The following is a 25036-nucleotide window of genomic DNA, read 5'->3' as shown; positions in this document are numbered from 1 at the left end:
TATGGAAGGGCGAGAACCCGCTCCCCCTTGATTGGAAAACAGCCCTAGTAACCTTCATCCCCAGGGCGGGAAAGGGAATCAACACAGACAACTTGAGGCCTATCTCGCTCACCTCGTGTGTGGGCAAGTTGATGGAAAGCATGGTGCGGGATAGGCTCTCCGAATGCTTGGAGCAACGGAACACATTTCCAGACACTATGTTCGACTTTCGTCCACATAAGTCGGCACAGGACGTACTCCTCCAGCTCAACAGAGACGTAATACAACCAGTCGAACACCCACACAATGACAAGGTCATCCTGGCCTTGGACTTGAAAGGAGCCTTCGACAACATCAAACACAGCGTCATACTGACACACCTCAATGAAACCAACTGTGGCCGCAACACTTTCAACTATATAAAAGACTTCCTGACTGATCGAGCCGCACTAATCAGAATCCAAGAGATAGAATTTGGTCCGTATCAAATGGGTACGCGAGGGACACCACAAGGTGCGGTGCTATCCCCCTACTCTTTAATTTGGCGATGCTCCATCTCCTAGACAAGTTGTATGGTATCGAAGGCATACGGCATGCGCTGTATACCGATGATATCACGATCTGGGCCACAGAGTAAAACTTAGGGCGCATGGAGGAATGCCTGCAAACAGCCGCTCACGTAGTGGATCGCTACGCAGGGCACTGTGGTCTCCAATGCGCACCCAAAAAGTCTGAATTTGTGCACCTTAGGGCATCCCCTAAGGACACTACCCAAACACATCTCTCCTTAACAAGTGGCCCCATACACGAGGCCAAAGAGATTCGAATACTCGGGTTCTTCATCCATAACCAAAGAGTAGACACAACATTGCACAAACTCCGCAAAGTTGGAGACCAAGTAGGCCGTATGGTCCGTCGCGTCTCCAACAAGAGAGGGGGTTTGCGAAGCAGGGATACCGTGCGGCTGGCCCATGCTTTCGTAATCAGCCGAATCCTCTATTCGGTCCCTTATCTACCCTTGCGGAAACACGACGAAGACAAAGTAGAGGTAATACTCCGCCAAATGATCAAGAGGGCACTTGACCTTCCTGTGTCCACCTCCAATGCGAGACTTCTTGCATTGGGAGTGGTGAACACTTTTGAGGAACTCAAGGAAGCCCATCTCACAAATCAATACACGAGGCTAGCCCAAACGAAGTCGGGTCGGCACTTGCTAGCCCGCCTTCACATCCAACATGATTTTCACATTCAGCAGCGGGTCCGAGTGCCCGAACTCTGGAGACGCGCCGTCAGAGCTCGACCCCTCCCCACTAAGATGGACAAGGAGGATCATAGTGGTCGTCGTCAGGCTAGGGCGGAAGCCTTAGCGCACCACTATGGCAACAAATATGGTGTCTTTTACGTAGATGTAGCTGGGCCTACCCACGGGGGGTGGTACACGGCCGCGGTCATACATCAAGAAATACAGGTGGATGGGCTTTCCTTTCGAGCCCCAGGCACAACACGAGCTGAAGAGGTCGCCATCGCCCTAGCTGCTTCTGATTAAAAATCCAAACACATAATAACAGACTCACGTTCGGCATGTCGAAATTATGAGGCTGGCTGGATAACTCCACTAGCTGAACGAATACTAAGGAACTGCAGCCGGGATACCGATCCTACATCCCGCTGCCTGGTATGGACTCCGGGCCATCAGAGCCTAGCAGGAAACGAAGCTGCAGACGCGACGGCCCGAGCACTCATTCACCGGGCGTTCCCATTGGCTCCTGAGCACTTGGAACCTGAAAGTAGCCACTTACTCTCCTTCAAAGCTATCACATCCTATTATAAGGATAGGCATCGCCTCTACCCGGCCCCTGCAAAGGGACTGGGAAAAGCAAACGAACGCGTTCTACTCCGATTTTTCACGAACACAATGCTGTGCCCGGCAGTACTAAAACATTTCGATCCCGCGTTCACTGGCAGGTGCAAACACTGTGGGGAGGTGGCTGACACCTACCACATGGTTTGGGCTTGCCAGGGCAACTCAGCTCTCTCCCCCACCCCAATTCTATCAGAGAGGAATGGGAGGCGGCCCTGCTTGGCTGTTCGGACTTTCAGTCCCAAAAGGCTTTTGTCAAGGGGGCTAAGCTGGCGGCTTCGACCAATGGGGTCCCGGAACAAGGACTCCACCCATTGCGGGGCTCTTTAAAGAGCCTCACCTCTTTCATTAAATAAAGGCTTTTCACTACCACCACCACCACCTAGCGTTCTGCCGCCCCCTGCTGCGCTTACCTTCTCTCGGAATCCACTGCGTTACCCTAAGGACCAGCGGTTATCTTGCCTTCGCAGTGCATGCCCTGCCCAAGCCCATTTCTTCCTATTCATTTTGGCTACGATGCCATTAACACGCGTTTGTTCCCTCACCCACTGTGCGCGCTTCCGGTCTCTCAATGTTACACCTTTCATTTCCTTTCCATGGCTTGCTGCGTTGTCCTTAACTAAAGCCGAACCCTCTTCGTTTGCCTCCACGTTTCTGCTCTGTAGGTGAGTACTGGTAAGATACAGCTGTTGTACACTTTGCTCATGAGGAGTATTGGTAACATGCTATTCAATATCTGAGAGAACCTGCAATATGCGCTCCACTCCATTCTTGTTATTTCCCTCTCATGATTCGGATAAGCTGTCACTACCTACCCTAAGTAGACGAATTCCTTTGCCACTTTGAGTACCTCATTGCCAATTGTGAATTGCTGTTCCCTGGGTAGACTGTTGAACATTACTTTGGTTTTCTGCGTGTTATTTTTTAGATCCACCGTACTGCTCTGTCTGTCTAACTCATTGATCATGATTTGCAGTTCATCTCCTGAGTGACTCAGCAAGGCAATGTCATCAGCTAATCGCAGATTATTTACGCATTCTCCATTAACTCGTATCCCCACTTGCTCCCAATTAAGGCCTCGGAATACCTCCTGTAAACAGGCGGTGAATAGCATTGGCGAGATCGTGTCCCCTTGCCTGACGCCTTTCCTTATTGGAATTTTATTGCTAACTTTATGGAGGACTATAGTAGCTGTGCAGCTGCTATATATCTTCCAGTATTTTGACATACGGCTCTTCCACTCCTTGATTACGCAATGCCTCTATGACTGCTGAGGTTTCCACTAAGTCGAATGCTTTCTCATAATCATTGAAGGCTATATATAGGGGTTGGTTATATTCTGGGCATTTCTCTATCATCTGATTGATGGTGTGAATATGATCCATTGTGGAATATTCTTTACGCAAGCCTGCCTGATCGTTAGCTTGATTGAAGTCTAAGGTTGCCCAGATTATATTAGCGATTACCTTAGTAAATACCTTGTAGGCACTGTCCCTTCACTCTCCTTAAACCCTAATGCTTTGAATAAATCAGCCCCGCTGCTTTTTACTGTAGGGTGAAGCCCTTTACAGAAAAAAATATTAAGTGTTCAGCCATTTCCTCCTATCCGCACGCAATGCACAACGTGTCTATCTAGTGGTACCTGACTCTATAGTGTCTTAGTCCGCCAAAACTACCGTCCTAGCCGCAAAGAACAAAGAGCTTTCTCTACAATTATCACAGATATTTTCTTCTGGGAGCGCCTCATCACGGCGAGCGGAAAAACTAGGTTCGCCACTATTAACCACACGATTAACGACCTCTAATGTATTCTGCTATGCCAGCACCTCATCGTGGCGAGCGCCTCACTTATCACCGCACGCGTACTTATGGCGATCGCCGACAGGTAGCGCTGCAAGCCTTGACAAAATAGGATAGCGAAACAGAATGAGGATAGTAAAACAGAATGGATTTATACCAAATTAACTCGATTACTGGAGCTAGAGCTAGCTAAGGTGCGAGTGAAGCTTAAAGAGGAAAGACGCAAACCCAAGAGTTGGTGAAATGAGGAGGTCAAGAGGGCGATAGAGAAACATGGAACACACATATTCCAAGAAGAGGGAGAACTAGAAGCTCAAAGAGACAGAAAATGGGGTACCTTCATGAAGTGTAGAAGGGAAGCATCCTATTTGATTAATAAGGAAATTAGAAGAAAGTGTGCCCAATGGATGTCAAAAAGAAATAAAACGGATAAAAAAGCAGCTAAAAAATTCTGGAAACATCTAAATGCATTGAGTAATAAGACTAGGCTAGAACAAAGGTTTATTGTTACAGATAAGGGTATTCGATTAGAGGGGGATGAAGCAATAAAACCCATAAGGACAAGGATGACAGAAAAATTTAACGAAAGAAATGTTGCACATAATTTATCGAAGGAGGATAGACCGGTTACTGCAATAGCTTCACTGGAGCAAAGAGAGCGGGAAAGGGCAGAAAAGAAGGTTCCTAGTGGGGACATCAACAGGACTAGATGGTATTCCGATTATGTTAATAAAGAAGCTAGGACCAAAATCCAAGCAAACATTAATACAGGTAGTGAATAAAATGATAGTGGATGGGAAAGTCCCCGATGAATGGCAATTAAGTACAATGAACATGATGTATAAGGGAAAGGGGGACAAAGCTGACGTAAGTAACTACTGTCCCATAACAGTGCCATCTGTGGTTTACAGGGTGGTCATGAAGATTATAAAGGACAGATTGCAGGCTTGGGTGGTGTTAGGGGAGCTACAAAATGGGTTGGAGGACAGTCTGTCCTCATTGACGCAGTGTATAGAGATTGCTGAAAAGGAACATAGGCCCCTATCGCTAGCATTTCTGGATATTAAGGGAGCCTTCGACAACGGTATTCAAGAGTATCTGTGGGACATACTCGGCACAGTGGATGTGGAACATTTTAATTAATCTTTTAAATGATATATATATATATATATATATATATATATATATATATATATATATATATATATATATATATATATATATATATATATATAAAGGTACCAGAGTGCTTATAAAAAAGGAAAAACTGTATAAGAGCCTGTAGAGATACAGCGGGGGCTTAGGAAGGGATGTCCTCTGTCTCTTTTGTTGTTCATGTTGTACCTGGAAGGGTTGGAGACCAAGCTAGAGAGTAGCGGAGTAGGCTTCAACCTTTCTTTTTTCAAGCAAGGAGAGTGGATTAAACAGTCATTACTGGGACTAATATACGCCGATGATATTGTGCTATTGGATGACAACAAGGAAGATTTACAGAAGTTGATAGACGTGTGTGGTACAGAGCGAGATAGATTAGGTTTCAACTTTAATAAGAAAAAATCTGCAGTGATGATATTTTATGATGAGGTCGGCGAGCATATAATACAGGGGTTCACGCTAGAAGTAGTGGATGAGTAAAGTATCTTGGGGTGTGGATAAATAACGGTGCTGAGTATCCTACAGAGCATGAAAAGTATGTAATGAATAAAGCTAGTAGGAATGCAGCTGTCTTGAAAAATAGGGCACTGTGGAATTACAATAGGTATGAAGTGGTAAGAGAGATCTGGAAAGGGGGGATGGTTCCTAGCCTGACTTTCGGTAATGCGGTCGTGTGCATGAGACCAGATGTTCAAGCAACATTAGAAATTAAACGTGGCGTAGGGAGGCTAGCTTTGGGAGCACATGACAATACACTAAATCAGGGAGTACAGGGTGACATGGGATGGGCGTCGATCGAGAGCAAAGAAGCTAGCAGTAAGATAGCATTTGAGGAGCGATTAAGAAAAAAGGGGGGAAAAGTAGTGGGCTAGGAAAGTTTTCAGATACCTGTATATAAGGAATGTTGATACGAAATGGAGAAAGCGAACTAGAAAATTGACAAGCAAATATCTGGACAGCAGTAGGGGGGCAAATCAGCAATTATCGGTAAAGGAAAAGGTTAAAGAAACAGAGAGAGCTCTGTGGAAAACAGGGATGCTGACGAAATCAGCACTGGGAACATACAGGATTTTTAAGCAGGAAATTTCCAAAGAAAATATCTATGATAATATTAGGGGAAGCTCTTTGTTGTTTGAGGCCAGGACGGGAGTTTTGCGGACTAAGACATATAGAGTCAGGTACCAAGAGATAGACAAGTTGTGCGTTGCATGCGGATAGGAGGAGGAAACGGCTGAAAACTTGATACTTTTCTGTAAAGGCTTCAACCTACAGTCGAAAGCAGCGGGGCTGATTATTCCAAGGCATTGGGGTTTCAGGACAGTGAAGGGAAAGTAAATTTTAAGCTGGTATAAATAACCAAGCGAAGGTTGATTAATTTTGGCTGAAATAAATTCAAGAGTAAAATTTCATGTAATGGCTAGATGGCTTGAGCAACCGCGCGATTTAAAGGGTTCAGCCACATCCATCCATCCATCCATCCATCCATCCATCCATCCATCCATCCATCCATCCATCCATCCATCCATCCATCCATCCGTCCGTCCATCCGTCCGTCCGTCCGTCCGTCCGTCCGTCCGTCCGTCCGTCCGTCCGTCCGTCCGTCCGTCCGTCCATCCATCCATCCATCCATCCATCCATCCATCATTCCAACCGTCCGTCCGTCCGTCCGTCCGTCCGTCCGTCCGTCCGTCCGTCCGTCCGTCCGTCCGTCCATCCATCCATCCATCCATCCATCCATCCATCCATCCATCCATCCATCCATCCATCCATCCAAATGTGCGACAGTCGGCATCCGTTGACCTAGGCGCCGATGACCTGCACATAAAATATACGAGGTGATAGTTAACGAATACAGCGATTAATCAGCAGCGTAGCAGCTTAAAGGGACACTGAGGATAACGGTGTCAATTTATGTTTGTTCGCAAAATCTGATTGTTCGACATTGTGTGGCTTTGTTGCCGCTTGTCCGGAAGCGAAACGTGTATTTATTGCTAAGAGATTTGGATTCGAAGTTGAAAACCTTTTTCCCGCCGCAACGATTTAAGCTCGGGACTCTGATGACAAATTAGGAGAAGAGTGACGTAAAGCGGCGGAAACGGAAATCATTGATAGCTGGCGCCCGACTAGCAGTAGCCGAAATGAAAGCTGCTGCCGGCCGGATGTTAAGGGCCTCTGTCAGCCGTGGACGCTTCGTTTGCGCTTGCACCAACGTTCCGATGGATCGCGTTTCCCATTCCGACAACGAAGTTACCGCAAAGATCTGCGGCCTGCATTCAGCGACCTCAACTCCACTCAGCGTGCGATGCTTCTGAGGGCTGAGGTGGCGTGTCTGGCAAGAAAGTCTGAGCGCCGAGCAGTCGGCAGCGTCGATGTCACCGCCGAGCTACCGTCACGACGGATGTGTAGGGATTGGTACGTGCAGGCATATTTAAATTCTCTACTAAGAGTCCTCGTTGGGATGGTTAAGCAGCCTAGCGTCTTGACACGGTGTCGAAGCGAGCACACTCAGCGGTGCGCTTGCTAACGTGGAGGCACGTTGCACTTTCGCTATACACCGCTCTTTTTCCTTGTCGCAGTTGCATGTCATTGCACGAACATCGTCCGAGGAGCACTTAGAGAGGCACATGGAGATATTCTGCTGTTCCACTCATGTAAGTCGAAGCGCATGACGTAACCATGCTGGCACGCAGAACGTATAGCCGCGCAGCCCCCCAAAACATACCGAAACTATAGCAGGCCTCCTGTGGCGCCGCCAACTAAGTTTTCTTTGGCTTCCAACGTTCAGGTTGTCTTTTTTCCATCTTCCTCATCTGATAAAAGTGCTTTGGGTGTTTCATTACAAAACTTTTATACTTCAATATAGATAAAACACGCAACCTTCATGCGCGTTTGTCAGCCTCAGAGATGAGTGGTAGCTTTTCTCCTATTTTATCATTACGCAAGTACTTGCGAGATTTGCCTGTGGCGGCGATACGTGCATTTTAGTTCGTGCTCTTTTCTACATTTCAAGATCTTTGTTTTCAGAAACAGTGGTGTATTCTTGTTTAGTAGCTGGTATTCTATTGATACAAGCGAACTTCAGTTTCTCCTCAGTGTTCCTTTAAGAGGAGACGCTAACAACATGAGTCGTCGTCTGCTACGTGTTTTTTTGAGGATCACGAGGAAGGGTAGCCAACGGCCCGAGCACTTAGCACGTTCCTCGTGGTTGTTCTGATCACTGAGCTTCCAATGCGTCGCTGATGTGCCTTGCGCCATCGATGGGAGCCTCATGCAATAGCCATTTTTTTAACCAATCCGCATTTTTCGGCAACAAAAATACAGCTTGAACACCGACGCCACCTTTTCTGCAGAACGAGGCTCTTACGCAGTCACGTGAAAAACGATGCGTTAAACAATTCCCCTGCCTTGTGTTCGGCTTTTCTGAAGTGGCATGCTTGGGAAAATTGTCTTGGACGAAACCGATAGTAGCGGGGAGCGGAGAGTGAGGTTATCTAGCCTGCGTTCTTGCAGAGATATCGTTCGGTAAAGTCGAGGCTGGAAAAATTCACGCGGCGCATATATGCAGCCTACATCACGTTAAATTTCGCGCATTACGCAATTAAGCCCAAATGGAAAAAATTATTTGCCTATTCTCTGACGGCACGCTTCCGCGATTACAACAGCTCTGGCGCATGGCTATTCGCACGAAAAACCCGACATCTTTCTTTTGAGTGATTGATATGTTTCTTAACTGCATTCCTTGTTTTTGCTCCGGCTGTGGCTTCGATGCTGTGAGTGCGTAGCAAAGAGCTCAATTTGATAATTACGTTTCTGCGCTTATGTAAAATAACTTCCTCTCCATGCAACGGAACAATCATCTTCCACGTGAGAGCGCCTAGAGCAGCGCAAACAAACGTAGAGCACGCGTTCGCTCTGCTCTTTTCCTACCAATTGCTACAGCTGTATGAACCCATCTCACTCATGACAAGAACATTTGTTGCACTGACGAAGAGGGCATGTATATGTTAACGCTTTGTCGCTTATAAGCTGTTTTGTATTCGTTTAGTGTGAAAGGGATGCATTCTGGAAGAAATGGGCGAATTTCTTGGCGCATGCATCATCGCGAGGCGGCAAAATCAGAAATACTCCTAGCCTTGGAGGTTTTTCGTGCAGCGCCTACTAGGCATTCCGATATGTGACACCGGTGACACTTATTTGTGTTTAAGAACCATCTTCACGGGGGCTAACTTTCACGAACGAAAAAAACTTAGGACGAAGCTTACGTCATACGCTCGGCCTCCAGAAGCCATTCCCTTTCCTTACACCCTCTCCAGCCACGCCAAAGGCGGCCCCGCTTGACAACCGCGACCTGGTCTGGTCAGTCAAACGCACCACAGGCTGGGACTGACATCTTGTATTCTATTTTGTTTTGTTTTTCTAATTGGTTTCAATACTTTCTCTCCATGCTACCTCAGTTCTTCTTTCTCAGTGATGCATTGGTTGCCTGCATCAATTAAGGATCAGCACGGCGTAACCGCAGACCATTTTCGATTATTTCCGAAATTGTTGGTGATACTGAATTTGGGTAAAAGTGGGAAAAAAAGAGAATATCATCTCTCACATGCGCTTTCGATGTTGAGGGGAACATAGGAAGCTTTCCAATCACTGGCTTTGAAGTACATTCACGCGCTTGTGCAGCGTGAGTGGGGCGAAGGTACTAAAGCACGAGCTCGTCTATCTTTTCAGAAGAACACTTGAGGATAAAAAATTTGCAACAGCGATATTCTCAGTGAAACCATGAGGCGGACTGTACCCGCAAAAAACGAAACATCGGCAGTAGCATCGCGCGTGCGCTCACGTATTGAGTTTGCAAAAAGTGCTCCACGAAGGCGTAATCATCTCGTGTCATCATTAGCGACCATTCTCATCGAGGCTGTGTGACATATAGGGCAACCATACCGACGAGTTTACTGTAAGCACGGACACTCAGCTAAAATAGGCGCACACAGAAAGATCGAAATTACTTAGCCCGCTTGCGTGACCAGGTAACCTCGCCTGTAAATCAGGCGGCGATAACCAATGCTGCACGCAAGCACCGTCGGCCTAAAGCCAATGAAAAATGTTTTCTGTGGCTTAACTCTGGACTTGCGCTGTCTTGCATCTGTCGACGTCTCAGATATATTTACATCTCTCTAATTTTTTAGCAATCTCACGCGAACGTTAACTGTTCACGTTATCAGCTCCCTACGACGAAGCTAATCAGCAAACCACGGCGAGAGTTACCGCAAGCTCACAAATACAGATCAGGAAGATAGTAGTATGGTGTCCTGTTCCTTAAGGTAAGCGTAGCCTCAGAATCCTTTCTTCGCTTATCACAGATGCTGGCGTACACGCCGCCGATAGACAGAGGCCATCAAAGGCAGCCTAGGATGCATTACTTTCAGACTGAATTTATTTATTTGCCTTTTCTCTCCCGTTTTTCAAAAGCACTGGCCAAATTGTTTTCGTAAATATTTGGAAACAAAATAAGGACAGGTGTCACCATTTCGGGCACTTACGCGTGCACTTCCAGACCCCCTTAGAGCATGTGGGGCTAGCGGTCTCGGTCACAAAGGAGGTGCCCTCGACTCAGTGCGGCAAGTTCAGCCGGAGACCAGTTACCAAGTGACAAGGAGTGGTCGTCATTTGGTGCCCAGCTTTCTCCGGTCGCAAGCCAGAGAATCTTTGGGTCGCAGCCAAAGTTTAGCAAAACAAACAAACTTCACAGAGCAAAGAGGCGATACAGAGAATTTCACAGTAACTCGCACGAGCACATACTAAGTAATTTAGAATATAATGCAAGTCATGCAAAGTAACACTCGAAAAAGATTACAATACAGCAAAAGCTTTGCACCTAAAGTGCACTAATACAAGAGAGAGATAAACAAACACAACACAATTTTTCACGGGGCACTGCGACTTTCCGAGGACCTGAGGAGCACAACGGAGCCGTCCCGCAGGTTGGCGCACACTGCCTCGGTGGCCCGTAACTGGGCGAGTGGGCTTGACCCGAGAGTTGAGCGGCCGGGCTTCTCTGAAGCTTGAACGGCGTCTCGGGCTCACAGACAGCGGTTAACACACCATTTATAGGCGCGCTCCGCGTTTGTTCGCTTTACGCGCGAAGGCAGGCGCGCAATATACAAACATTATCGACTGTACAATTTCCTTCTCCTTCTTGTGCCGGACGCGCGCCGCCATTGGACAGGCGCGTACTGGTTTCGTGAACCTTCCAGGTTTTCCTGGCGATGCGCTGCCGCCGGCGCGCGAGTGAAGGGGAAAGAGCATCACTCAGCACGCTCAAGGCTACGCCCTCTCCATCGACAATGGGTAGAAATTACTCAAACTTTCTTGAAAAATCGATGGCGCGCGCTGCCATTTTTCCATTGGCGCCGAGCCGGCGAGAAAACTGTAGATGGCAGCAGCACACACATTGTTAAGCGCTCTGTGGGATCTAGATTTCTCTACAGTGCGCACTAATAATAAAAATAACAATTGGTTTTTGTGGAAGTAAATGACGCAGTATCTTTCTCATATATCGTTGGACACCTGAAGCTCGCCGTAAGAGAAGGGATAAAGGAGGGAGTGAAAGAAGAAAGGAAGAAAGAGGTGCCGTAGTGGAGGGCTCCGGAATAATTTCGACCACCTGGGGATCTTTAACGTGCACTGACATCGCACAGCACACGGTCTCCTTAGCGTTTTGCTCCCTAAAAACGCAGACAGCGCGCGCAAGCGAAATTGGTTCCGCACTGCGCCGGTTTTTCGAATCTGTGCCGAATTTTGTTAGGCGCCTGCGTTTTTATGGAGGAAAAACACTTAGGCGCCAGTGTGCTGTGCGATGTCAGTGCACGTTAAAAATCCCCAGTTGGTCGAAATTATTCCGGAGCCCTCCACTACGTCACCTATTTCTTCCTTTCTTCTTTCGCTCCCTCCTTTATCCCTTGCCATACGCCGCGGTTCAGGTGTCCAACGATATATGAGACAGATACTGCACCATTTTCTTTCCACAAAAAATCAATTATTATTATTATTGCCGAATTTTGTTACAACAAGAGACACGTCGCTTGAGAGTTTCCTTGAGACGCTAAGTAGGCTGCTTACAGTTAATGCCACATGATTTGTCCTAAGCATGCCCAACAATCTGATAATGGAAAGAGACAATTGGGGGCTGTACGAAACTGTGAAATTCCCTAGAAAAAGACGGTCGCCCAGCCGTGAGCTGATTGCGCATCTAGGAAATCTCTCCGTGTTTGTTGAGTCCCTCCTTCATGGGCGCTGATCAAGGAAACAGTCAACGCTGGAGTAATTGCACTAACTTCTGGAAAGGCATATACCAAAGCGATTTCTTAGTCTAAATTAAGGAAAAGAAATGGGCAGTACTTGTGATGCGCGTGGAAGGTAGCTAAAGGTCCCTCGAGGTAACGATGTGGATTCCAAGAGAGGGCAAGCGTAGCAAAGGGCATCAGAGTCAGTTGCGTGCATAAGCTTAGCCTGACATGGTTTACGCAAAAAGCGTACTGGCGCTAAAAGACGGGGGCAACACACACAAGACAGGACTGGCGCCATTGTGTGTGTGTTGTGTGTGTTGTCTCTGTCTTTTAGCACCAGTACGCTTTTTTGCGTAAGTCATGTCATGCTAATACCAACTAGCTCAATTTAAAGTCTTGCTGATAAGCTTAGCAAGTTTGCGCTGACAGAATTCTCGTTGCTGGCACAGGAGAGGGGTAATTGGTGGGATATGTAGAGGCCTTTGTCCGGTAGAGGACGTAGTGAAGCTGATGATGATCATGTTATCCTACTGTAAGTACTATCGAGATGCAGTACCACGGACAGCACGAAATTCAACGACATCTATCAGCGTGGTCATAGACGCGTCAGCATTGAATATCGGTATCTGAGCTAGAGTCACAGAAGTAAGGGAGGAAGGAGTTCATTAAGACTCGCTTAATCCCTGGCAAACAGTGCTTTTCTTGTTGGAAGCAGAGCTCGCAAAAAACACTTAACGTCGAAATACAATGAAGCATTTCATGAAAAGCCGCCGCGGTGGCTCAGTAGTTATGGCGCTCGGCTGCTGATCCGAAAGACGCGGGTTCGATCCCGTGCGCGGCGGTCCAATGTCGATGGGGGCGAAATGCTACAGGCCCGTGAACTGTGCGGTGTCAGTGTACGTTAAAGAACCCTAGGTGGTAAAATTTCCGTAGCCCTACACTACGGCGTCCCTCCTAACTTAAGTCGCTTTGGGACGGTGAACTCCTCTAAACCATGTAGCATTTCATGAATTTCTCGCACCACTTCTTAAAGCGTAAGCTGTCATAAGCAGCAGTCCACAGTGGTCATTGGCAGCGTACGCGCAGGCCGGTCAATAGACAGTTTTCGTTTCATGTACGTAGAATTAAGCTTCACGTACGTAGTGCTCTTACGGGTGACCAGTGCCCATGCGCAGAACGCAAAGGTTCTGCGTAAGTCAAGCGGACGTACGTGAGATTCGCACTTTTACGTTCCGGTCTTCGTGTTGCTTGCGTACGTATATCGTTGACATCATGGCGGCGCTGCCGCCCGCTTCACAGCGATAACAGCTTCTTCGCTAATCCCTCGACGTGATATCCGCTCTGAACTCTTGTGTTCGCCTTCAGTTTGCCCATTCGTGCCCTCGCATGAAGTTTAAAGTGAAAAATAGCATTTGTTTTTCAGATAGAAGGGCGCTTTTCCAGCTGTTAAGCCTGACGAAGTAGCGTTTGTCGTCGTTATAGCAACGCTCCGACGCAGTTCGACTGGCTTGGTTTTGACTCGTCTGGTATTAGAGTGGCTACAGCAGTGTCTGTGTCGCTTAGTAGAAGGCGCTAGGAACAACCCTTATGAAAATGGTCTATAGACTGTATTGCCTAACTATAGAAATTTCCTTTTGTCCATTCCTGGTTTGTAGGCAGTCTATAAAGTAAAGTCTACTAAAAGGGTACGGCCATAAATTTATAGATTGTCTATAGACTGTCTACAGGATTTGTATTGTCTATATACTAGTCTATGGAATTTGTCTATAGAAAGTCTGTAGACAAGCGTCATGGTTGTAAAAAACGGTCATGCTGCGGTCATCAGCGAGGCTGGGCGTAGGGAGAGAGAGAGAAAGACGAACGGAAAGGCAGGGAGGTAAACTAGGCAGCGCTCGGTATGCTACCGACAAGTGGGAAGGGGAACACAGGGAGAAAGAGAAAGAGGAGAGAGCAAAGGGAGATGATCACTTTTCCACATATCCGTTGGACATTACTTGCAGAGTACACAGGGCACACACTGATAGCTCAGAACCTTTCGCTCAGTCCTGAGTCCTTCAAGAACTTGGAAAGTGCCTTCAAAGCGGTCCTCTGCGACGAAGGCTTACTCCAAGGACCAATAATATTGGCTTCAGTAAGAGGCCGAGGATCTATACGGCGGAGTGTTGCAGCCAGGAGTGCACGCTCACGCTGAAACAGAGGGCAGTTACAAAGAAGGTGTTCTATTGTTTTGTTGCACCCACAGATCACACACGCAGGAGAGTCTGCCATTGCGATAAAGTGGGGGTAGGCATTCGTAAACGCCACTCCCAGCCACAGGCGACACAACAGCGTATCATCGCAATGGGAGAAGCCGGACGGAGGACTGAGTGGAAATGAGGAGTCTAGGCGGTGTAGACGGCATGTAGAGCTTCCAGGAGAATGCCATGACGCTAAAATCTCTTTTCGGCCAAGAAATCGCAGATGCCTTACTGCGTCCGCTCTTGTCAACGGTATCTGGACAATGTCGGCACTCCCGTGAGCCGGTCGAGCTGCAGCGTCAGCTGCGTCGTTTCCGACCATACCACAGTGTCCCGGTATCCACTGGAAGACGATGTCATGGCCCTCTTCCTGCGCCTTGTATTGAAGATGTCTTAATTCAGCTACGAGTTGATCGTGATCGCCATGGCGATCAACTGCGTAGGGATATACACAGCATGCCTACATTGCGCCAAGCGGCGCTGCCTTCGAAACCAACTCTTGTATAGGAATATTTCAAAGCTTGCGCGTCACTTATGGTTAGAAACATTTTTGCTGATGCTCGGAGAGTAGTCGTGCACTTTTTCAACAAGTTCGCTAGAAGGAGTTAGCATACTTTGCGCTGCATCGGGTGCTTCTCCGCTCCTATAGGAGCTGACGGCAAGTAACAGCGCTGCTACGGCGGGCGAAAGCGCGAGGTATGGAGAGACAACTTAATCGCTCACAGTTCTGAACTTCTGGGCCGGCACAGCATATGTGATTGCTAGTGCAAGATATACAAGACGCGGTGCACAACCCGAAATAGAGAGAGATAAAACGAAGCGGGCGAAAAGGCAAGGATTGTTAACCAGATTGGTTTCCGGTTGGCTACCCTGCACCGGGGAAGTGAATGAGGGGATTAAAAAGGGAAGAGAGAAGGAACGGGAAGCACAGTCACAATCTGTCAATCAAGGCAGTCATTCGCAAAAAATAAACCATTGCCTTGTAAGCCTTGATGGCAGTCGACTGTTTTGGCCACGGGCCGAGGATCTTGTCCTCTGTGAAAGGGCGAGGATCAAAGCGATCCAGAGCACAACACAGCTTATGTCTTTCGTACACAAAGACAGGGCACTCACACAGGAGATGGCTGTCTCTTCGCAGAAACAGTTTACACAAGGAGGGCTGTCGGCCATCCGGATCGGGAAAGCATATTGATTTGTGAAGGCAACGCCGAGCCGCAGACGGCACAGTAATGTTGCTTCGCGACGCGCTGTGTCACATGGAAGACGAAGGCGCAGTACAGGGTCCAATGCCCTGAGGCGACGCTTGCAGAACTCTCCCGTGTTCCACGCTGAAAGTGTGAGCTCCAGAATCAGAGAACGCATCCCACACGCTGCGTCAGCTCTCGTTACAGGGATAATGACAGGAATCCCGTCGTTGTGGGCAGAACGGGCAGCTTCGTCTGCTTGGTAATTTCCATTAATACCGCAGTGTGCTGGCAGCCACTGGAAAACTATATCATGTCCTTTCAATGTGGCGTCGTGGTACAGCTTGCGAATTTTTGCAACGAGTTGTTCGTGTGACCCATGGCGTAGTGCTGCTTGTGGGCCTTGATGGGCTGCTTTAATGTCGGTGAAAATTGTCCAGTCATGAGGAGATTCCTGATCGATGAATTGAACTGCAGCCTGTAGGACAGCTAGTTACGCACCAATTAAAGAGGTGAGATAGGCAGTCTTCACCTTCATTAAAATAGACCTGGCCGGTATCACCACAGACCCAGCAGAACATGAAGTCACTGAGCCATCTGTGTAGACATGTGCGCGGTGATTATGGTTAAAACGCAGATGATGCAATGTCATTTGTTTGAGAGCAGGCAATGATAAACCAGATTTCTTAGTAATTCCCGGAATAGAGAGGTGTACCCCCGAGGTTCACGCAGACTCCATATGGGTGAACACGGTCATGAAGCAGGGGTGAAGTGCGAAGGAAGATAGGCAAGATGAGCTTCAATTACTTTTGCAAATGCAGTATGTCATCTGAGTACTGGAAGAGCGTAAATATGATGACTCGGAGCTCATGCGAGGTGCCGAATGTATGTTTTAATGGATTCAACTACAATGTACGTAGTAACAGTATGCTCCGCAGCGACCAGAACAGTGGCTGCTGTTGAGGCACATTTAAGCGGTCCAAGGCAGATTCGTAGAGCTTGCGCTTGAACACTTTGAAGTGTCTTGATGGTTGTCTTTCTAATATTGCTTAAAATGGGAAAGCTATACCGCATGTAGCCCAGAAATAGGGAACGGTACAGTTGAATAATCGAGTACACAGATGCGCCCCAGGACTTTCCCCCGAGGAAGGAGAGGATATGAACAATCGCTGTAAGTCTCTTTCTCATGTCGTGAAGATGGGGACTTCCGCGAGAGATTCCTATTGATAACAATGCCAAGGAAGCGGCGGCTTCTCTCATAGGAGATGGCGTTACCATTAATATATATGGTGTAACTTGTCATTTTTTGCGTATGAACGCCACGAGACAACATTTCTCGGTAGAAATATTTAGGCCATGGTGACGAAGGTATAATATCAGTATCGTTGCCGCCTTCTGAAGTCTCGCACGAACTTGGGGACGAGTCATGCTTGAGATATTGAGATCTGAACAGATTGTAGCAATGAGTCAGCCAGGCCAGTGAGAGCAAGGATGGAGAGAGTTGGGCACAGCACTCCACCCTGTGGGACTCCGCGCGAATTTAGATGTAAAGAGGTTGGTCCATCATCAGTCTGAACAAAAAACGACCTCTCTGCCAATATCTGCGTATCCAGCTTAACATGCGGCTTCCAATCTCTGCAGCTTCTAATGCGCCCAAAGCGCGAAGCAGCTTTTTCACATGACGAATCTTGTGATGTGCTTCCTATTTTCGCCCAGCCGCGCCACTCCGGAGGCCGTGAAAATTAATGATCACTTAAGTCATACAGCTGCTTTGAATAAAGAATATGCGATCTGAGAGCTGCACAAACGCATACATAGAGTTTTTGCTCGAGCTCTCACCGAAATTTACGGCTACTCTGCTAAGCTGTAAACAAATCATTTTGCTTCTTATTTTAGAATTTACATTCATGTGTGCGCATTCTGCTTGGCTCGAGTGGCTTTTGGTGTGGTATTTGCGGTGTTAGCCCGTTTATGATTGAGCTCCAATCGGGAAATTGAAATAATCCGGGAAGCGTGACTTTGCCGAGAACCTAGCGTCGTTGGACCGGTCTTGAAGCAACACGAGAGAAAAAACTACGCTTCGTGGGGCTACGTCTACACTAGTCTTCAAACGTCGCGCGTTTAGCAGCACTCTGAGAACGCCGAAGGGTACTGTCAGCAGCTTTCTGTCTTTTTTTGCGCGTTAATTGATGCTCGGGACGTTGTACGGGTGATTAGTATCTGAAAAACACCTTGAAGCATCTGCGTTTAACTTACGATCAGAAGCACCTGGTACATCACGCGTAAACTTATGCTGGGAGCACGTGCGACAGAATGTGAACGCGTTGCACGCGTTACTTGATTTTTGCACTGTTGATCAACGCGACCGAATAGCAACGTTGCGGATTAAGAGTTGTAAACTAACTGATTAGATTTCAATGCAGACACGGAACGGTAGCCGCGACGCCGAATCGTTGCCGAAGTTGCCGTGCTTTTCGGCCCCTGGCCGTCGCTTTCGCGCCTATCTGAGTGCAATAAACTTGAGGAAACATGCCGCTTTCTTTCCTCCGCATTGCGGCTCAACCAAGCGCACCACAATTGTGCACAATTGAATTGTGCACTAAGAAAGACGCAAGTGTTTCGCACCCACCGTGGGTGGTGCCGCCTTGTGCCTATACAATGAAAGTCACTGCTGACGGCAGTGCCGCCACATCCTCTTGACGTCACGGCCTGACGCCATCCCATAGACTTATAGCCAAAATTTTATGGACAGTCTATAGATTGTCTAAAGAAATTTTTGAATGGAAACGGGCGGCTAAAATCGCTTGCGTTGCGTACGCATAACTATAACACGTTTCAAACGACGTAGGCTACGTAGAATTCTCACTTTTGCGTATGTGAACTCTGAACTTCCGTGAAACTAAAACTGCCTAATATCTCTACACGTAACCACCACTGCACACTTCACCGTGCGACCGTTGCGATCGCTGTGGTAGGTTGCCCCAAACTCTGCAGACCTCATGCTTTATGAGACGTACAGCAAAAGAAAGCCAAGGCATGGCGACACTTTTCGCTGAGTTTAGCGCGTTGCGGATAAGATAGCAGGGAATTGTGAATTTTTTAATCACGGTGTTACCCGACGGCTAAAATCGCATGGTTCTTCCCGCAGGAATTTTGGTGGTGGTAATGCGGAAGTCCTTCTCTGTCTTCCAAATTGGCCTCATCGGCAGCATTATCCTGTGGTTTGGACTAATTGCTGCGGCCTTTGCACCAGACATTCCATGCATGGTTGCGACGTTCGGCGTAATCCACGGTGAGTGAAGAAAAAAACAGTGAATTCCTGGAAGCTTTGAGTGTATCTCCTATGTGAATATTTTCACTGAACGTTCCTCCTTTTTTGTTGAGGTGCTCCTTGAGCTCATTTTAAATGATAACTTAATCGATAGACTTGACTGCACAGCTGACATATATGTATACTGACTCTAGGCGCTGGAGTGGGAATCGTGTTGATCGCTGCAATGGTGGCCATCGTGACCCACTTCGACAAGTACCGAGGAGTGGCTGCCGGCTTGAAGTACACGGGCAACTCACTCTCGTCCCTGGTGCTGCCCAAGGTGCTGTCGCTGCTTCGGGCTGCCTACTCCATGCGGGGAACCATGCTAATCTACGGCGCACTTTGCATGAACTCCACGGCGTTCGTACTGTTCCTCAGGGAGAGGCGTCCCGCAACCAGAAAGCACCAGGTTGTATGCAACTATTTGAAGTGCTTCGTACGCCTAGTGATAATTGTTCAATGTTATTGAATACTTCTTGGCTGATAAAGCTCGCACAGCTCTGGGTGTATATGAACGCTCCACCTCATTCTCGTGCCAAACACTAGGGCAGGTTTCTGCTAACTGAGGCGGTGGAGTTCTCAGCTGTGTTCAAGCAACTCTCAGTAAGAGCAAATGTGGAGTAATGTTTACTGCATGCCAACAGGTATATATTCTCTCACCTGCCACATCAATCTTGCACAATAATAAGAGAACACCTCCCTATCTTCTTCTCTTCCCTTGTTGACTTCGGCTAATTTCTACGGCCTCTTTTTCCGGAACAGAGGGGGTGGGGGTGAAATTAATGGTGTAAATACATAAGGGGTAAAACTTTTCATGGATTAATTAACAGATGCTGCTAGGCAAAGCGTTTTATTATGTAGAGAAGACAAAATATTTTACATCGGCGGCACAACCGCTTCCCGTCGCGGTACTTGCACTCCCAAATAACGCAATGATTAGCATTGAAGGTTAAGCGTAGCAGGTTGTTGAAATTCAGATGATGAAGCGATCGAGATGATGTCACAGGTGTAGGTCGTTCTAGTGTAGCTGCCCGAAAAAGCACGAAGCAGGAAAGGCAGTATGTTGAGCCGGCCAACCTGAATTGGGTGGCCAGAGCGGTAAGGTACTCGCGCTGCGGCTGAGATGTAGTGGGCTTGGGGTAAGGGAAGAATAAAGGAATCGCGATAAAGGGCGAGACTATCAATCTAGCAAAGAAATAAAATGGGTGGTGGTGCGAATTTTGCTTTCAAAGATGACGTGCTGACGTCATTCGAGCATGCATAATGATTGAATCTAGCGGCACGATTTTGAATAATAATAATAATTGGTTTTGGGGGGAAAGGAAATGGCGCAGTATCTGTCTCATATATCGTTGGACACCTGAACCGCGCCGTAAGGGAAGGGTAAAGGAGGGAGTGAAAGAAGAAAGGGAGAAGGAGGTGCCGTAGTGGAGGGCTCCGGAATAATTTCGACCACCTGGGGATCTTTAACGTGCACTGACATCGCACAGCACACGGGCGCCTTAGCGTTTTTCCTCCATAAAAACGCAGCCGCCGCGGTCGGGTTCGAACCCGGGAACTCCGGATCAGTAGTCGAGCGCCCTAACCACTGAGCCACCGGGGCGGGGCCGATTTTGAATGCAATGCTTCTAATCCATTGAATAAAGTACGCTTGAAGCGAGATCTAGGTGAGAGGCGCATACAATAACTTGCTTCTTATTTGGGATTTATACGAGAGTAATTTTTTTATGCGGCGATGCAAGGGCTCTGCCTTTTTTTGGTGTAGTAATAATGCTTCTAATATGAGTTTGTCATGATAGGTCATAAGACACGATGTCTGCTACCATATATGACTCTGCTAGCTGAATGTGTTTGTGAGCAATTGAATATTGAAAGCGACAGGAATTGTGAACACAACAGTAGGACATGGCTTTTAATTTGGCTAGTTGGATTGAGAGCCATTATTCACTTCTGCCGCCCATTTAGTGCCATCCTAAGATCTACCTGCAGAGTGAGTAAATCATAGGTTTCTTATCGTGTGGTAAATGATACAGTCATCAGAGAACAATCGAATACTGCAGGAAAAGTGCAAGCGTAAGTCGTTAGCGCTTTGTGTTTCAGGAAACACTTTAGAAAATTCTTATAAGAGCAAGTTCCAAATAGAAACACTTTTGAGAGAACACAATGTCAGCAGCAGCGCACGTCACTTACCATAAATTTGTCGTAATTAGGTTGGGAAAGGCGGGGATATATCAGTTTTTAAACGAAGAAAAATCTAGTCTCTAACTCTTTGCAGCACGAGGAATTCCTGTGCTCTTTTTCATGAAACTTGTGCTGAGACAGATAAAGAAATTTGTTACTGTCCAAGCAATTTATAGTTGTGAGTACGCAATGTATTCTTAAATTTTGCAAAGCGCACTGTTAATGAGATAGGGCGATAATTGAAGTGGGAGTGTCTGATGCTTTGCTTCTAGACCGGAATGACGTTTCCCGTTTCCCAAAATGGCTCCTGAGGGGAGCGAAACCGAAAGAATGGGATAGAAACTAGATGTAAAAATTGATTTCGCATTTTTAAGTACTTCTGAATAATGGAGTCTATAGGAGTAAATGATGAAAGTTTCAAATTACGAATTAAAGATGCAATGCCTCCTTTAAAAATGTGGCAGCTGCCATGAACGGCTTCGGTGTTTAACATTGGTGACTGTTAAGGCGGGTCACATTTAGCGGTGAAGGCAGTTGGGAGTGCACTGTTAAATATTTATATGGGCACTCATGGTCAGTAACCGCCTCGTCCAAGTCAATACTCTGCGTAATATCGATCGTAAGCCAAAGGTTTAAAATCAGCCTTGGTTTGCTCATCAGTAGGTTTTGTGAGTCATTTTGATGATATTATTGCTTGGCGTAATGAACTGCTGATAATATTTTTTGGCTTCGAGGTATTTTTTCCAGTGGTAGGACTGTCTCTGCATTTGGTAGCATGGAACAACCGTTTATTTTTCGTTTCTAAGAATTTTAGATGCATATTAAACCACGCCTTCCTGCAATACACACGGCAAGCACATTAGGGAGATTTTTTATTTATTAATGCAGACTGATCAGTTTTCATGAGTCCAGAAAATGCGAAGCGCGGATTGATATTCCAGCAAAAGGGAGCTGAGGTCTTCAATTATTGCATCGTGATACCATTCTCGTAAACACATATTGCCTTCAAAGTGCTTCTGGCAAAGGGAAACGGGAAAAAGCCTGTAAAAATGTTTGATCACAGATTTTTGGATATAACTGGTGAATGGCAGATTCTCACGGATATATAGATATCAGGTTTAAAGTGTTTGTGCATGCAAGCACAACGCAGGTTGGCTGCCAGACGAATGAATGAAGTGAAACGTGAAACAGGGCTACACTTCTTGGCCTCAGCATTACTTGTTAATAAAGAGAAGCTCTATTCTGCCATTTGATGCCCGAGTAGTTAAAATCACCTTAAAGGAGAATACCAGCATTTGGGTACGTGGCAACAAGTGCGTTGATGTAGTGTTCATATAGTGACCGGAGCCTCGATGAGTCTTCGTGTCCTTGTATACAACATTTGTCCGTAAAGTTCTAAGACTGAGTTCATCAAAAAAAAATGCGCTTAACAATGAAATCATTTATGCAGCACCTTTACGAAATAGTCTTCCTTAAAGTTACACCGCTTCCAATGCTTCTTTAGGTCTTGGAAACAGCTAGAAAACGGTTCTTTTGGTAGGGCTTTCAGCTCCTTTGTCGTGGCGTCTTGAACGGCCTCCACGCTCGCCATCCCGCAACCTTTTAGTGCTCTCTTCACACGAATAAAGAAGAACAAACACATGGGGAGATGTCAGGCGAGTATGGCGGATGAGGAAGTACAGTAATGCTGTGCTTGGGAGAAATTTTGTCGCGTTGAGAGCAGTGTGCGGCCTTGCGTTATCGTGGAGAAGGCTCCAGTGTCCAGATGCCCATAATAAAATACAATAGAATGTTTATTCAACATCTCAGGGATGTTTGGAGCACGGGCAAAAAGCCAGAACAAGGCTTGACTAAGGCCCGTGCCCAAATACATGGCAAGCAGTGTGCAGCTATGTGCTGCAGTTGTAAAAAAAAATAAAGAATAAAAAATATTTGCGATAGGAGAATACAAACACAAGTCAAGCATAAGTCAGGTTGACAGCGTCGCAGTGCAGCGCAGATATACAATTCCTGATTCACCGTCTGCCCTTCTGGGATAAACTCGTGGTGTATGACACCCCTGGCATCGAAAAAAGCTATCAGAATCGTCTTTGCTTTGGTCTTCTGTCGCAGCACCTTCCTCGACGCCGGAGAGCTTGTGGACCGCCATTCGGTGCTCAGCCTCTTTTTTTGAGGATTGTATTGAAAACACAATATTTCCTCTTCAGCAATGAGGCTGTCGACAAATGCAGCATCCTTCTCTGCCTCGGAGAGCAAATCGGCGCTCACTGATGCCCGCGCTTCCTTCTGGTCCTGTGTGAGGGAGTGCGACACAAGTCTGGCATTCAGCTTTCGTTTCCACAAGTTCTCACGCAAAATATGGTGGCATGTTGTGTTTCTAATGTCTAGAGCATCTGATAGCATGTGGACGGTCATGGTGCTCTCTTGCTGTACGATTTCCCTGATCCGAGCCACGTTGTTTTCATTCCGTGAGGTTGGAGGGCGCCCCTGCCTTGTGTCGTCTTCCACCGATGTTCACCCCGAAACGAACCTCTTGCGAAACTCGAAAACTTTTGCCCGCGATAATGTCTCATTGCCGTAAGCGTCACGAAGGAGCTCAAACGTCTGCGTAACTGCCTTGCCAAGCTTCACACATACTTTTATGTTCACACGCTGTTCGAAGTGGACGTCCATCTCTCCACATTCACTCACAGTAGAATGCGCAGGCGACTATTGACAACGGATTTTTCTACATGCAGCGCCGTCTAGCGGCTGCCACAGCAATTAAGAGAAGTAGCTCAGGTTAGCCCGAAAATATGGCGTTACACATGCGCACCAACATTTGTTTCAGGGAATCATTTCTAGAGAAGAAAATAAGTCAGTCTCGAAACTTTACGGACAAAGGTTGTAGCAAGCGGGAAGGAGCTTGGTTACGGGGGAGGGTGGAAACTCGGCCATAATTTTATATCGCATGTGACACGTCAGCAACACAGAATGACATACCTCGGTGAACTGTAGGAAGGCCACTGCGCACCCGCGAGGGCTTCCAGATCTTTTCAGTGTGCACTAAAATGAATTCAGGACAAGCATTTCTACTTTCTGAAAAAAAAACAGTCCAGCATCCTTTTGCGTTTCTAAGATTCTTTGGCTGCCACCAAGTGGCGTATGGATTTGAACATTAAAAACAGCCAGGTAACGCCAACCGTGACCTAAGGACGAACGAGAACAAACGAGTGACTGCAGCTCCGAACATGATAGGCCGCAGGTTAGTGGCACTGGCTCGTCCCTGTCCCGAATTTCTAGTAATCAGTCAATATTTCAGTGTCAGATTTGTTACGGGTTAGCGAAATTTTATTTAGTGCCAGTGTGTTGCTCCTCGGAAAATAAATTATTTCCATTATAGGTTCTTGCCTTGGACCGAAGCTGCGAATGTTAGCGATTATCACGGAAAACGAGAGAACATTGGAGAGCGAAGAGCTCTGAGGTTCAGTTTTTGGGTGGTGATGGGGTGATGTATACGCTATTTCGTTAACGGCGGTTGGTAATATGTTCAAAAAAAGATGTTTGGAGCCAATATGAATTTCTTTAGAGTGAAAGAAAAACGAAAAAGAAAAACGTCGCCATAATGTTTTTATATATATAATTGGTTTTTGGTGGAAAGGAAATGGCGCAGTATCTGTCTCATATATCGTTGGACACCTGAACCGCGCCGTAAGGGAAGGGATAAAGGAGGGAGTGAAAGAAGAGAGGAACAAATAGGTCCGTAGTGGAGGGCTCCGGAATAATTTCGACCACATGGGGATCATTAACGTGCACTGACATCGCACAGCACACGGGCGCCTTAGCGTTTTTCCTCCATAAAGACGCAGCCGCCGCGGTCGGGTTCGAACCCGGGAACTCCGGATCAGTAGTCGAGCGCCCTAACCACTGAGCCACCGCGGCGGGGCACCATAATGTATATAAATACTCGTTTTTCCGCGTGTCGAACAACAAGAAAAGGTCCTCTTTAATGCTGAAGTTCGTGCCATTTAATTTGCGGCCGTATCACAGGAGCTCCTCTCTAG

At 47.0% G+C, this 25036-nt stretch overlaps 1 protein-coding gene across 1 annotated transcript in view; it reads left to right on the top strand.

Moving 5' to 3' along the window:
• Positions 1 to 25036, top strand: part of LOC144121844 (monocarboxylate transporter 12-like) — a 131358-nt gene that overhangs the window by 85908 nt on the left and 20414 nt on the right. Inside the window, exons 3-4 of the mRNA XM_077655260.1 lie at positions 18648 to 18791; positions 18965 to 19221. Of these exons, the coding sequence (XP_077511386.1) occupies positions 18648 to 18791; positions 18965 to 19221 (401 nt within the window). The remainder of the gene's footprint in view (positions 1 to 18647; positions 18792 to 18964; positions 19222 to 25036) is intronic.

Source organism: Amblyomma americanum, chromosome 2 (assembly GCF_052857255.1).
Source record: "Amblyomma americanum isolate KBUSLIRL-KWMA chromosome 2, ASM5285725v1, whole genome shotgun sequence".
Taxonomy (NCBI): Eukaryota; Metazoa; Arthropoda; class Arachnida; order Ixodida; family Ixodidae; genus Amblyomma; species Amblyomma americanum.
Note: the sequence above shows the minus strand (reverse complement) of the source record. Positions and strands in the feature narration are given on the sequence as shown.